Raw genomic sequence first — 15,464 nt, forward strand, 5'->3', positions numbered from 1 at the left:
GAAGCCCTGGGACCATGGAAGTCTATATATTAAGCACTGACTTTCTTTTAATGTTGTGCCACGTCTGATACAGGTACGGACCTGGTGTTCTCGTGTCCTGGAACACAGTGCCCTGAGACAGAATTGGGTCTACAGACATGGAGAAGTGCCCTCAGTGAGGTAAGACCCCTAAAGTCACCCAGTTTTACCCTATCAAGGAGCAGGAGTCAAAGCAGCAAAGTCCACCTGACTTGGACCGCTAATGTCACATGTGCCAAGATAGAGTGATCCTGATTCAGAATTAGGTTTATTTATTGAAGGGGCGCCACCGTGGCATAGCGGTTAGAGTAATGCTATTACAGCTTGGGGTGTCTGAGTTTGGAGTTCAATTCTGGCGTCCTCCGTAAGGAATTTGTACATTCCTTCCTGTGTGCATGTGGGTTTCCTCCGGGTGCTCCGGTTTCCTCCCACAGTCCCAAAGATGGACTGTTTGGTAGGTTAATTGGTCATTGTAACTTGTCCTGTGGTTAGGCTGGGGTTAAATAGGCGGTTTGCTGGTTGATGCAGCTCGGAGGGTCAGAAGTGCCTGTTCTGAGCTGTACCCCTAAATAAATAATAAAATAAAAGGTTCAAGATTCAAGATTGTTTATTGAAAATTTTCAGTGCACAAGAGTAAAGAAGAACAAAATGGTTATTACTCCAGATATGATGCAGCATAAAAAAACACAGTAAGCCTAAAGAACATAATAAATATAAATATAAACACAATCAGATCGAACTAGGGCTTTACTCTTTGGAGAGAAGGAGGATGAGAGGAGACATGATAGAGGTGTACAAGATAATAAGAGGAATAGATAGAGTGGATAGCCAGCGCCTCTTCCCCAGGGCACCACTGCTCAATACAAGAGGACATGGCTTTAAGGTAAGGGGTGGGAAGTTCAAGGGGGATATTAGAGGAAGGTTTTTTACTCAGAGAGTGGTTGGTGCGTGGAATGCACTGCCTGAGTCAGTGGTGGAGGCAGATACACTAGTGAAGTTTAAGAGACTGCTAGACAGGTATATGGAGGAATTTAAGGCGGGGGCTTATATGGGAGGCAGGGTTTGAGGGTTGGCACAACATTGTGGGCCGAAGGGCCTGTACTGTGCTGTACTATTCTATGTTCTATGTTCTATGAACACAATGTACAAGTAACCATTATAAACCATACATAGACTGACTGTATGTATGTTTGTACATAAATTGACATAGAAACATAGAAACATAGAAAATAGGTGTAGGAGTAGGCCATTCGGCCCTTCGAGCCTGCACCGCCATTTATTATGATCATGGCTGATCATCCAACTCAGAACCCCGCCCCAGCCTTCCCTCCATACCCCCTGACCCCTGTAGCCACAAGGGCCATATCTAACTCCCTCTTAAACATAGCCAATGAACTGGCCTCAACAGTTTCCTGTGGCAGAGAATTCCACAGATTCACCACTCTCTGTGTGAAGAAGTTTTTCCTAATCTCGGTCCTAAAAGGCTTCCCCTCTATCCTCAAACTGTGACCCCTCGTTCTGGACTTCCCCAACAACGGGAACAATCTTCCTGCATCTAGCCTGTCCAATCCCTTTAGGATCTTATACGTTTCAATCAGATCCCCCCTCAATCTTCTAAATTCCAACGAGTACAAGCCCAGTTCATCCAGTCTTTCTTCATATGAAAGTCCTGCCATCCCAGAAATCAATCTGGTGAACCTTCTTTGTACTCCCTCTATGGCAAAGATGTCTTTCCTCAGATTAGGAGACCAAAACTGCACACAATACTCCAGGTGTGGTCTCACCAAGGCCTTGTACAACTGCAGTAGTACCTCCCTGCTCCTGTACTCGAATCCTCTCGCTATAAATGCCAGCATACCATTCGCCTTTTTCACCGCCTGCTGTACCTGCATGCCCACTTTCAATGACTGGTGTATAATGACACCCAGGTCTCGTTGCACCTCCCCTTTTCCTAATCGGCCACCATTCAGATAATAATCTGTTTTCCTATTTTTGCCACCAAAGTGGATAACTTCACATTTATCCACATTAAATTGCATCTGCTATGAGTTTGCCCACTCACCCAACCTATCCAAGTCACCCTGCATCCTCTTAGCATCCTCCTCACTGCTAACACTGCCACCTAGCTTCGTGTCATCCGCAAACTTGGAGATGCTGCATTTAATTCCCTCATCCAAGTCATTAATATATATTGTAAACAACTGGGGTCCCAGCACTGAGCCTTGCGGTACCCCACTAGTCACCGCCTGCCATTCTGAAAAGGTCCCGTTTATTCCCACTCTTTGCTTCCTGTCTGCTAACCAATTCTCCACCCACACCAATACCTTACCCCCAATACCGTGTGCTTTAAGTTTGCACACTAATCTCCTGTGTGGGACCTTGTCAAAAGCCTTTTGAAAATCCAAATATACCACATCCACTGGTTCTCCCCTATCCACTCTACTAGTTACATCCTCAAAAAATTCTATGAGATTCGTCAGACATGATTTTCCTTTCACAAATCCATGCTGACTTTGTCCGATCATTTCACCGCTTTCCAAATGTGCTGTTATCACATCCTTGATAACTGACTCCAGCAGTTTCCCCACCACCGACGTTAGGCTAACCGGTCTATAATTCCCTGGTTTCTCTCTCCCTCCTTTTTTAAAAAGTGGGGTTACATTAGCCACCCTCCAATCCTCAGGAACTAGTCCAGAATCTAACGAGTTTTGAAAAATTATCACTAATGCATCCACTTGGGCTACTTCCTTAAGCACTCTAGGATGCAGACCATCTGGCCCTGGGGATTTATCTGCCTTCAATCCCTTCAATTTACCTAACACCACTTCCCTACTAACATGTATTTCACTCAGTTCCTCCATCTCACTGGACCCTCTGTCCCTTACTATTTCTGGAAGATTATTTATGTCCTCCTTAGTGAAGACAGAACCAAAGTAACTATTCAATTGGTCTGCCATGTCCTTGCTCCCCATAATCAATTCACCTGTTTCTGTCTGCAGGGGACCTACATTTGTCTTTACCAGTCTTTTCCTTTTTACATATCTATAAAAGCTTTTACAGTCCGTTTTTATGTTCCCTGCCAGTTTTCTCTCATAATCTTTTTTCCCCTTCCTAATTAAGCCCTTTGTCCTCCTCTGCTGAACTCTGAATTTCTCCCAGTCCTCAGGTGAGCCACTTTCTCTGGCTAATTTGTATGCTTCTTCTTTGGAATTGATACTATCCCTAATTTCTCTTGTCAGCCACGGTGCACTACCTTCCTTGATTTATTCTTTTGCCAAACTGGGATGAACAATTGTTGTAGTTCATCCATGCAACCCTTAAATGCTTGCCATTGCATATCCACTGTCAATCCTTTAAGTATCATTTGCTAGTCTATCTTAGCTAATTCACGTCTCATACCTTCAAAGTTACCCCTCTTTAAGTTCAGAACCTTTGTTTCTGAATTAACTATGTCACTCTCCATCTTAATGAAGAATTCCACCATATGACGGGAGGTGACGTGTAAGTAAAGGGTTAATAAGTGGAAGTGTTGATCAGCCTGATGGCTTGGGGGGAGTCATTGTTTTTAAGCCTAGTGATCCTGGCATAGATGCTATGTAGCTCTTCACTGATGGGAGTGGGACCAACAGTCCAGGAGTCTTGAAACATACAGAGAAATATATCACTTGTATTAACAACCAGCACAACCTGGGGATGTGCTGGGAGCAGCTCGCAACTGTCGTCACACGTTCTGGCGCCAGCACAGCACGTCCACAATGTTCAGCAGAACAACACAGAACACAACAAAGAACAGAACAAGCAACAACAGCCAAAACAGTGAAAAGCTTGTCTTGCATAATGTCCATAATTCAATTCAAATAAGAAGATGAGAAGTGACTTGATAGAGATGTACAAGATGTTAAGATAGAGTGGTCAGGCTGAAATGGCTAATATGAGGGGAGCATAATTTTAAGGTGATTGGAGCAAAGTATAAGGATTAGGTTTTCTACACGTAGAGGGGTGGGTGCACTGCCAGGGATGCTGGTAGAGGCAGATACACCAGGGACATTTAAGGGACATTGATAGGCACATAGATGAAAGAAAAATGGAGAGATATGTGGAGGGAAGGGTTAGATTGATCTTAGAGCAGGTTAAAAGTTTGGCTGAAGGGCCTGTACTGTGCTGTACTTTGTTCAATGTTCTATTACACTGTGCATTGAGGTAGAAAAAGATAAAACGATAACAATGCAGAATAAACACAAGAAATTCTGCAGATGCTGGGAGTCCAGAGAACACACACAGAACGCTGGAGAAACCCAGCAAATCAGGCAGCATCTGTGGAGGGATATACACTTCAGTGCTGCATAGTATCATAACAGTTTGTGTAACGATCACAGGTTCAGATCCGCATAGGTTTACTCCTGGTGTTCCAGAGATGTATGGGTAAATTGGGTATAATTGTGTAGAGCAGCCTCATTGGGCTGGAGGAGCATCTTATCGTGCTGAATCTCGAAATTAAAATTAATTTAAAATTTATAAATTAAGGTTGATCATATTTCTCAGAGAAGGGTTCATTGAACCAAGGAGGAATGGAAAGTGTTAAAGCTGCAGATCAGCCATGATCTAATTAAGTTCTTGATTTGAATGGTTCCAGGTACGAGGAGCGGTGCTTGTATCGGGAATAGTCCAAGTCCTGCTGGGATTCTCGGGCGTCCAGGGTCTGTTCACCCAGCACTGTGGTCCAATGGTGCTGGCGCCCATGCTCTCCATTATTGGCCTCAGCTGCCACAAGGTGGCAGTGCTGTTCAGCTCTACGCACTGGGGAGTCTCCGCTTTGTGAGTACAACTGGCTTGGGTATTTTAGAGTCATAGACTTACAGTATTGTAGAACACTAGAGCACAGAAACAGGCCTTACAGCCCAACTGGTCTGTGCCGAACCATTTATCTGCTTTGTTCCATCGGACTGCATCCAAACCTTAGCCATCCATACCCCCCGTCCATGTGCTTATCTAAATTTCTCTTAAGTGTTGAAATTGACCCCGCATCCACCACTTCCACTGGCAGTTTGTTCCACGCTCTCACCACCCTCTGAGTGAAGAAGTTTCCCCTCATGTCCCTCTTAAACATTTCGCTTGTCACCCTTAACCCATGACCTCTAGTTGTAGTCTCACACACCTCACAGGAAAAAGCCTCCTTGCATTTAGCCTGTCTATACTCCTCAATGTTGTAACCCTCTGTCAGTTTTCTATGCTCTAAGGAATAAAGTCCTAACCTATTGAAAATTTCCCTGTAATTCAGGTCCTCAAGTCCTGGCAAACATCCTTGTAAATTTACTCTACACACTTTCAATATTAATTTCATCTTTTCTGTAGGTAGGTGACCAAAACTGAACACAATCCTCCAAATTAGGCCTCATCAACGTCTTAAACAGTTTCAACATAACAGCCCAACTCCTGTACTCAATATTTGATTTTCTGAGGGCCAATGTGAAGAGAGCTTACTTTATAACCCTACCTACCTGTGATGCTACTTTCAAGAAATTATGGGTCTGTATGCCCAGCTCCCAAAGAACAACATCTCACACTTGTCCATATTAAATTCCATCTTCTGTGTTTCAGCCTATATTTCCAGCTGGTCCAGATCCCACTGCAAGCTTTGATAGTCTTCTTTGCTGTCCACTATATCATCAATCTTGGTGGCATCCAGTAATTTGCTGATCTAGTTTACCACGTTATCATCCAGATCATTGATGCAGACGATAGACAGTCATAGATCCAGTATCCATCCCTGCAGCACGCCACTAGTCACAGGCTTCTGGTCAGAGAGGCAACCATCTATAACCACTCTCTGGCCTTTTCCATGTAGCCAATGTCTAATCTAATTTACTGCCTCATCTTGAATGCCAAGCAACTGAACCTTTCTGACCAACATCCCATAGGGGACCTTGCTAAACATCCACTGCCTTGCCTTCATAGCTTCCTTGGTAATTCCCTTGAAAAACTCTGTAAGATTGGTTGGACATAACTTATCATGCACAAAGCCATGCTGACTATTCCTAATCTATACACTCCATGTCTATCCAAATACTTATATATCCAGTCTCTTAGAATACCTTCCAATAACTTTTGATATCAGGCTCACCAGCCTATAATTTCCTGGTTTATTCTTAAAGCCTTTCTTAAAAATTGGAGCAACATTTGTTAACCACCAATCCTCCAGCACCCTACACATGGCATAGGTTGTTTTAAATATCTTCGCTAGGGCCCTTTCAGTTTCTGCACTATCTTCCCACAGGGTCCGAGGGAACACATTGTCAGGCCCTGGGGATTTATTCACCTGAATTTGCCTCAAGACCACAAACACCTCCTCCTCTGTAATCTGTATAGGGCCCATGACCTCACATCTATGGACTCTGTGTCCATCTGCCGAGTAAATACAGATGCAAAAAAATCTATTAAAGATCTCCTCCATTTCTTTCAGCTCCACAGATAGATTACCATTCTAATCTTCCAGAAGACCATTTTTGTCCCTTGCTATCCTTTTGCTTTTAATATACCTGCAGAAGCCCTTTGGATTCTCCCTCATCTTGTCTGCGAGAACAACCTCATATCTTTTTTAGCCCTCCTGATTTCCTTCTCAAGTGTTCTCTTGCACTTCTTATACTCCTCAAGTACCTTCATTGTTGCTGCCTGCCTACACCTGCTATGAACCTCCTCCTTTTTCTTAACCATCTCTTGAAAACCATAGCTCCCTAAACCTGTTATCCTCGTCTTGTATTCTGACAGGAACATACAAACTTTACACTCTCCAAATCTAACTTTTGAAGGCCTCTCTCTTACCAAGTACACCTTTGCCAGAAAACAAACTCTCCCAATCCACACTTGCCAGATCCTTTCTGATACCATCGAAATTGGCCTTTCTTCAATTTAGAATCTCAACCCAAGGACCAGACCTATCCTTTTCTTTGAAACTAATGGAATTGTGATCACTAGATGCTAAGTGTTCCCTACACAAACTTCTGTCACCTGCCTTGTCTCATTCCCTAACAGCAGGTCCAGTATTGCCCACTCACTAGTTGGGATTTCTATGTACTGATTAAGGAAACATTCCTGAACACATTTAACAAACTCCTTCCCATCCAGCCTTTTTACAGTATGGCAATCCCAGTCAGCATGTGGAAAGTTAAAATCACCTACTATCAACACCTTATGTTTCTTGGAAAGTCTACAATCTGTGTACAAATTTACTTCTCTATATCCAACTGACTGTTGGTTGGTCTATAATATAATCCTATTAATGTGGCCATACCTTTCTTATTCCTCTGTTCTATCTATAAAGCCTCACTTGACTAGCTCTCCAGTCTGTCCTGACTGAACTCTGCTGTGACATTTTCTCTGGCTAGTAATGCCACCCCTCCCACTTATCATGTCTAAAACAATAGAACCCCTAAACACTGAGCTGCCCGTCCTGCCCTTAATTCCATGTGCTGATCCATGCCCTAAGTTCATCTACCTTTCCTACAATACTCCTTGCATTGAAATATATGCAGCTCAAGACATTAGTCTCATCATACTAGATCTTTTGATTCCTGACTTTGTGTGCAGTCTTTTTCCACAACCACTCCACTACTTGTCTTGGTGCCCTGGTTCCCATCCCCTTACACCTCTCACCCAACACCCAACCCAGGAGAGTCTTCCGATGCTGGAAATCCAGTGCAACGCACACAAAATGAGAGGGATAATAAATCAGCCATGACGGTATGGCGGAGTATACTCAATTGGCTGAATGGCCCAATTCTACTTCCATGTCTCATGGTCGTATGGAACTCAGCAGGTGTATTTGACAACGTCGGCTGCTTTCCTGAGGAAGGTGGAAATGTAGAGGGAGGTGCGGTGGGATTCAGAAGGGGCGAAGGATTCACGTGTTGTTCAAAAGTGCCACCAGATCTTCCCATCCACTTGTAAGAATACACAGTATCTCAATGTAAAGCCTGACGTGAGTGTTAGCACCACAGAGCTGCAATCCCTCTCAGGGCACCCAGATTCTCAGGTATAGAGAAAGCACTCCGTAAATGGAAATGGACAAAACAAAGCCGAAAATAGTCCTGAGCCACACAGGCAGCATCTGTGGAGGGCAATAAGCAGTCAATGTTTCTAGCCGACAGCCTTCATCAGAACTGGAAAGGAAGGGAGAATAAGAAGATGGTGGGGAAGGGGAAGGGGAAGGAGTACAAATTTGCAGGTGATAGGTGCAAACAGGCTAGGGGAAGGTGGGTGGGTGGGGGAGGGACGATGTTATAAGAAGCTTGGTGGTGATAGGCAGAAGAAGTAAAGGGCTGAAGAAGGAATCTGATAGGAGAGGAAGGAGGGAGAAAGGGAAGGAGGAAGGGCACCAGAGAGAGGAGATAGACAAGGGAAAGGAACTTCTGAAGAAGGGTCCTTCCCATTGAAGCTGCCGGGCCTGCTGAGTTCTTCCAACACTTTGTGTGTGTTGCTTTGGATTTCCAGTATCTGCAGAATTTCTTGTGTTTGAGGAAACCTGAAAATGGAAAAAAGAGAGAAAGAGGAGGTAGGAAAACTTACTGGAAGTTAGAGAAATTGATGTTCATGTCATCAGGTTGGAGACTACCCAGACAGAACATCAGGTGTTGCTCCTCCAACCTGAGTCTGACTTCATCGTGGCCTTAGAGAAGGCCATGGACTGACATGGCGAAATGCCAATTGGCACTGTAGAAACTCTATTAGGAGAATAGTCCTGAGTTGTGAGGCAGGAGAAACTACAGATCAGAGTTTACTGGAATTCAAAACTTTGAGCTATCAGGAAGGAATGGGCCTCGGTCAAATATCAGAAGATAGGCTGATGAAATGTGATACCCATCTAATGGTAGGAATGAGAAGAGGGCATTTCCTCGATGATGGACGTCGCTTTGTTTAGGCATTGACTCTTGAGCATGATGACAAGGTTAGTCCCATGATGAATCCAAAATAGTACACAGCCAAGTCCATAGCTCACCGAAAGCAGTCATGCAAATAAATATGGCAGTAAGGAAAGCAAGTCGCATGTTTATATTCGTACTTGAGCATATGACATGTATGGCAAGGAGTATAAGAATCAGGAAGTCATGTTGCAACTTTATAGAAGTTTGCTTTGGCCCCACCTGGACTATTGTGCGCCGTACACATTGCCCCATTACAGGATGTTGAGGTTCTGGAGAGGATGCAAAGTGAAAGTAGGTCTATTATCGAAATACATATGTGTCAGCATACACTACCCCGAGATTCATTTGCTTGCAGACATGTACAGGAAAATAAAGAAATGCAGAAATAATTCCAGCAAACAACCAAGGAGCAAAAGAAAGCAAACTGTATAAATGAAATAATAACAATATCATGAACACAAGCTAGAACCCTTGGAAATGTGTCTGTAGCTTGTGGAATCCTTTCAGAGTTGAAGTGAGTGAAGTTATCCCCTCCGGTTCAGTGAGGTTATCCCCTCCGGTTCAGGATCCTGATGGCTGAAGGGTAATAACTGTTCCTGAACCTGGTGGAGTGGGACTTGAGGCTGCTGTACTTTCCTCCTGGTGGAGTGGGACTCGAGGCTCCTGTACCTTCCTCCTGGTGGAGTGGGACTCGAGGCTCCTGTACCTTCCTCCTGGTGGAGTGGGACTCGAGGCTCCTGTACCTTCCTCCTGGTGGAGTGGGACTCGAGGCACCTGTACCTTCCTCCTGGTGGAGTGGGACTCGAGGCACCTGTACCTTCCTCCTGGTGGAGTGGGACTCGAGGCTGCTGTATCTTCCTCCTGGTGGAGTGGGACTCGAGGCTGCTGTATCCTCCTCCTGGTGGAGTGGGACTCGAGGCTGCTGTATCTTCCTCCTGGTGGAGTGGGACTCGAGGCTGCTGTATCTTCCTCCTGGTGGAGTGGGACTCGAGGCTCCTGTACCTTCCTCCTGGTGGAGTGGGACTCGAGGCTCCTGTACCTTCCTCCTGGTGGAGTGGGACTCGAGGCTCCTGTACCTTCCTCCTGGTGGAGTGGGACTCGAGGCTCCTGTACCTTCCTCCTGGTGGAGTGGGACTCGAGGCTCCTGTACCTTCCTCCTGGTGGAGTGGGACTCGAGGCTCCTGTACCTTCCTCCTGGTGGAGTGGGACTCGAGGCTGCTGTATCTTCCTCCTGGTGGAGTGGGACTCGAGGCTGCTGTATCTTCCTCCTGGTGGTAGCTGCGAGGAAAGAGCCTGGCCTGGCTGGTTTGAGTATTTGATGGTGAATACTGCGTTCGTGCAATGATGCTCCTTGTAGATGTGCTCAGTGGTGAAGAGGGCTTTACCCGTGATGGACTTGGCTGTATGTTTTTTCCATTCAAGGGCAGGAGACCTGATAGTGTTTTATAGAAGTATGTTGAGAGGCATCAATAGGGTTAGACAGTCAGAACAGTTTTCCCATTGTGAAAATATCAAGTAGCAGAGCACATACATTTGAGGTGGGGGGGCAGAGTAAAGTTTAGAGGAGACGTGTGGGCAAGTTTTTTTACACGGAGCAGTGGAATGGGCTGCCAGGCGGAGTGGTCGAAGCTGTTAAGCTAGTGGAGTTTAAGAGGCTGTCCTGATGCCTGCCCAAAATGCCGACTGTTTAATCTTTTCCATAGATGCTCCTGGCCTGCTGAGTTCCTCCATCATTTTGTGTGTGTTACTTGGATTTCCAGCATCTGCAGATTTTCTTGTGTTTGCATTTAAGAGGAAGTTGGACTGATGCATGAACGTGTGGGGAATGGAGGGATTAGGATCATGTGCAGGTAGAAGAGATTAAGTTCAATTTGCCGTTGTGTTTGGTGCAAACACTGTGGGCCAAAGTGTATGTTTCTGTGCTGTCATGTTCTACGGACATAGTTTGCTTTACATTCACGTTGTCATGTAGTCTATCTGTTCATGGTATTGTCTTAATACGCTCTATGTACAAGGCACCATTGACACTCATGGGGCCTCTTTGAGCATCTGTTGTTTTAAGAAGCTGTTTCACAAATCCCAGTCCCTCAGTCTCCAATGCAGATTCAGGTTCTGTTCGAGCTCGGGGCATCGGTATTCGGAATTCAATTCCAGTGCCAGCTCTAAGGAGTTTGTATGTTCTCCCTGTAACTGTGGGATTTCCTCCGGGTGCTCCGGTTTCCTCCCACATTTCAAAGACATGTCAGATTTTTTTTTAGATTATGAGAACACTCAGTCCTCGTTTATTGTCATTTAGAAATGCATACATGCATTAAGAAATGATACAATGTTCATCCAGAGTGATATCACAGAAAAACAGGACAAACCAAAGACTAACACTGACAGAACCACATAATTATAGTTACAGCAGTGCAAAGTAATTCCATAATTTGATAAAGAACAGACCGTGGGCACGGTAAAAAAAAAGTCTCAAGTCCTGACCGACTTCCGAATCCCCAATAGCGGGCGGCAAAAGGGAGAAACTCCCAGCCATAAACCTCCAGGCACCGACAACTGCTGATGCATTGGAAGCACCCGACCACAGCCAACACTGAGTCCGTCCATCTGAAAACTTCGAGCCTCTGACCAGCCTCTCCGATACAGCCTCCCAAGCGCCATCCTCTGCTGAGCACCTTCGACCTCACCCCGGCCGCCGAAACAAGCAAAGCTGAGGATTCAGGGCCTTCTCCTCCGGAGATTCCGGTTACCACACAGTAGCAGCGGCAGCGAAGCGGGCATTTCAGAAGTTTCTCCAGATGTTCCTCCGTACTCTCATGTCTGTCGCCATCAAATCAGAATTGTGCACAGTCCCCTACTTGACAGATTACAGATATCATTCACCAGAGAGGCTGCGTGCGCTGCGTCGCGCCGTCATCTTCTCCTCCTCCAAGGAGGAGTTGGTGGGTTAATTGGTCATTGTAAATTGTCCCGTGATCAGGCGAGGGTTAATTAAGTGGGTTGCTGGGTTGGGCTGGAACGCTGTATCTATAAATAAATAAATGCTGTAGATATTGAGAAGCTGAGTGAAAGTGAATTCATAGATTGTGGAATCGATTCAGTGTTGAGGGAGTGAAGATATCTATGCTGGAAGCTACACAGTGCATCTCTTTGCATATACTCCTGCAGCCTGGAATGTGCCAGTCAGCAAGATTCCCTTACGGAATTCCTCTACCCTGACGAGCAGAGGGCGGGAATGAGGTTGGAGGAAGATTAAGGAGACCTCTTCCCTCTTCTTTATCAAGTGAAGGTGGTGTGTGCTTGAAGAGGAAAGGAACTGGGGTCAGGGCAGGAAAAGTTAATTAGACAGCAGGAAACTCATCTGGGAGTATAAACACCAGTACGGACCCATCAGACCCTTGTAAAAATTATGTACAATCAGAATCAGGTTTATTATCATTGACATATATGTTCCGAAATTTGTTGTTTTGCAGCAACAGTACAGAGTAATGCATAAAAAGTACTATAAGTAATGCAAAAAGAGAGCAAATTAGTGAGGTAGTATTCGTGGATTCATGGACCGTTCAGAAATCTGATGGCAGAGGGGAGGAAGCTGTTCTAAAACATTGTTCGTGGCTCTTCAGGCTCACTGATGGTAGTAGCGAGAAGAGGGCATTTATTTATTTGTTGAATAGGCCATTCTAGCCCTTCAAGCCATGCGGCCCAGCAATTCCTTGATTTAATCCTGGCCTAATCACGGGACAATTTACAATGACCAGTTAACTTTGGACTGTTGGGAGGAAACCAGAGCACCCGGAGGAAATGCATGTGGTCATGGGGAGAACATACAAACTCCTTACAGGGCGGCGGGAATTGAACCCGGATCATCTGCACGGTAAAGATTTATGTACCATGCTGCCTGGGTGCTGGAGTTATTCTTATGAGTGCTGCTTCTGTGATACTATGCATCCGTGATGCTACTGCAAGTAAGTTTTTCGTTGCACTTGTGCAGACACGTACGACAAGAAACCTGAATTCGACTTTAACTTGGACCAAGTCTCACTGCCTGAGATTCTGCTGCAGTTCCAGTACATTCCACTAGGTGGAGCATTTGTTTCACATTTCCTGGAAAATCAGACTCAGCGTCAGATTTATTTAGAGATCCAGTGAGGAAAGGCCCTTCACCACACCGCCTAGCAACCTCCCTGATGTAAGCCTAACCTAATGACGGGACAACTTACAATGACTAATTAACCTATCCGTTACACGTCTGGACTATGGGCGGGAACCGGAGGACCTGAAGAAGACCCACAGGTTCCATGGGGAGGGTATACAGAGACTCCCTACAGACGACGCCGGAATTGAACTCCAAATTCTGCTGTCCCGAGCTGTAACATCAACGTGCCAACCGCGACACTGCTGTGGCACCACTCAGCACTCTCCTTATAAAACATGAAATTTGCTGTTTTGACGCAGCAACACAGCACAAAGTCATACAATAAATTAAATAAAATGGGACAAAATTAGGTAGTGTTCGTCAACCGTTCAGAAATCTGATGTCTGTGGGGAAGAAGTTGTTCTTAAAGCACTGAGTGTGGGTCTTCAGGCTCTCGTAGCTCCTCCCTGAAGGTAGGCATGAGAAGAAGGCCCGTGCTGAGGGTCCTGAATAATGGATGCCCCTTCCTTGTAGGTGCCGTTCATGGTGGGGAGGGTTGTGCTCGAGATGGAGGTGGCTGAGTCTTCAATCTTCTGCAGCGTCTTGTGATCCTATACACGGGAGCCTCTGTGCCAGGCAGTGACACAACTAGTCAGAATGCTCTCCACAAAACGTCTGTACAAATTTGCAAGAGCCACATATCAAATACTGAAAGCCTAGATAGAGTGGATGTGGAAATGATGTCTTCATCTAGGAACAGAGGGCACAGCCTCAGAATTGAGGGACGTCCCTTTACAACAGAGATAAGGAGAAATTTCTTTCGTCAGAGGGTGGTGAATCTGTGGAACTCATTGCTATAGGTGTCCGTGGAGGTCAAGTCATTGGGTGTATTTAAAGTGGAGGTTGATGTGTTCTTGATTAGTAAGGATGTCAAAGTTTATGGGGAGAAGGCAGGAGAATGGGATTGAAAAATAATAAATCAGCCATGATGGAAAGGCAGAGCAGACTCAATGGCCCGAGTGGCCTAATTCAGCTGCTGTGTCTTATGGTCTTATACCAAACTCTTTACAAAGTAAATGAAGTTCAAAGCAGAAGAGTCAAAGAGCACAGATTGACCTAATGTGGCCGTTTAAAGGCTCTCTAATGAATTCCATTCCCCCCCTTCCTCCACCTTTGTGTAATGTTTTCCTTCCCTCAAAAGTTTTCTATACCCTTTTGAAAGTTATTCCTGAATTTGTTCCCACTAACAGTTCATTCTAGGACTTGGAAACATGTTGGGTTGAAACAGCCCTTCCCTCTGCTTTATTTTGTTACCTAACCCACACCTGTATTCACTGTTCGCTGGTCGTTGGAGTTTTGGAACGGCAGCTACTTGTAGAGGGTGCAGAAGAGGTTTGCCAGGATTCTGTCTAGACCCCACTTGGAGTACTGTGCTCAGTTCTGGTCACCTCACTATAGGAAGGATGTGGAAACCATAGAAAGGGTGCAGAGGAGATTTACAAGGATGTTGCCTGGATTGGGGAGCATGCCTTATGAAAACAGGTTGAGTGAACTCAGCCTTTTTTGCTTGGAGCGACGGAGGATGAGAGGTGACCTGATGGAGGTGTATAAGATGATAAGACGCTTTGATCGTGTGGATAGTCAGAGGCTTTTTCCTAGGGCTGCAATGGCTAGCACAAGAGGGCACAGTTTTAAGGTGCTTGGAAGTAGGTACAGAGGAGATGCCAGGGGTTAGTTTTTTACACAGGGGAAGTGGAAACGATAGGGACTTTTAAGAGACTCCTGGACAGGTACATGGAGTTCAGAAAAATAGAGGGCTATGGATAACCCTAGGTAATTTCTAAGGTAAGGACATATTTGACACAGCTTTGTGAGCCGAAGGGCCCGTATTGTGCTGTAGGTTTTCTATGTTTCTATTAGAGGGCTTGTGCTATAACAAGAGGTTGGACAAACAGGGGTTGTTTTCTGTGGAGTGATGGAGGCTGAGGGGGAGATCTGATAGAGGTTTAAAAGGTTATGAGAGGCACAGATAGACAATCTTTTCCCCAGGGTTGTGATGTCTTGTACCTGAGGGCATGCATTTAAGGCGAGACAGCGAAAGTTCAAAGGAGATAGGGGGGCAAATATTTTACACAGAGAGTGGTAGATGCCTGGAATTCACTGCCTGGAGTGGAGGTAAAGGGAGATACATTTGGGACTTTTAAGAGACATTTAGATTGGCACATGAATGTGAGGAATATGGAAGGATATGGACTTTGTGTAGGCAGAAGAGATTAGTTTATTGACATTTATTTACTAATTAAATCAGTTTGGCAAAATATAGTGGGCCTGTACTGTGCTGTACTGTTCTATGTTCTACTCAGTGCTTCATTTAAGTTTTAATTTTATATTATTAT

The 15,464-nt window shown here is 45.1% G+C and overlaps 1 protein-coding gene across 1 annotated transcript in view; it reads left to right on the top strand.

Moving 5' to 3' along the window:
- Nucleotides 1–15,464, top strand: part of slc23a3 (solute carrier family 23 member 3) — an 85,121-nt gene that overhangs the window by 25,585 nt on the left and 44,072 nt on the right. The window contains exons 4-5 of the mRNA XM_063051359.1: nucleotides 74–159; nucleotides 4,652–4,833. Coding sequence (XP_062907429.1) covers nucleotides 74–159; nucleotides 4,652–4,833 — 268 coding nt within the window. The remainder of the gene's footprint in view (nucleotides 1–73; nucleotides 160–4,651; nucleotides 4,834–15,464) is intronic.

The sequence above is a fragment of the Mobula hypostoma genome, chromosome 6, assembly GCF_963921235.1.
Source record: "Mobula hypostoma chromosome 6, sMobHyp1.1, whole genome shotgun sequence".
NCBI classification, from domain to species: Eukaryota; Metazoa; Chordata; class Chondrichthyes; order Myliobatiformes; family Myliobatidae; genus Mobula; species Mobula hypostoma.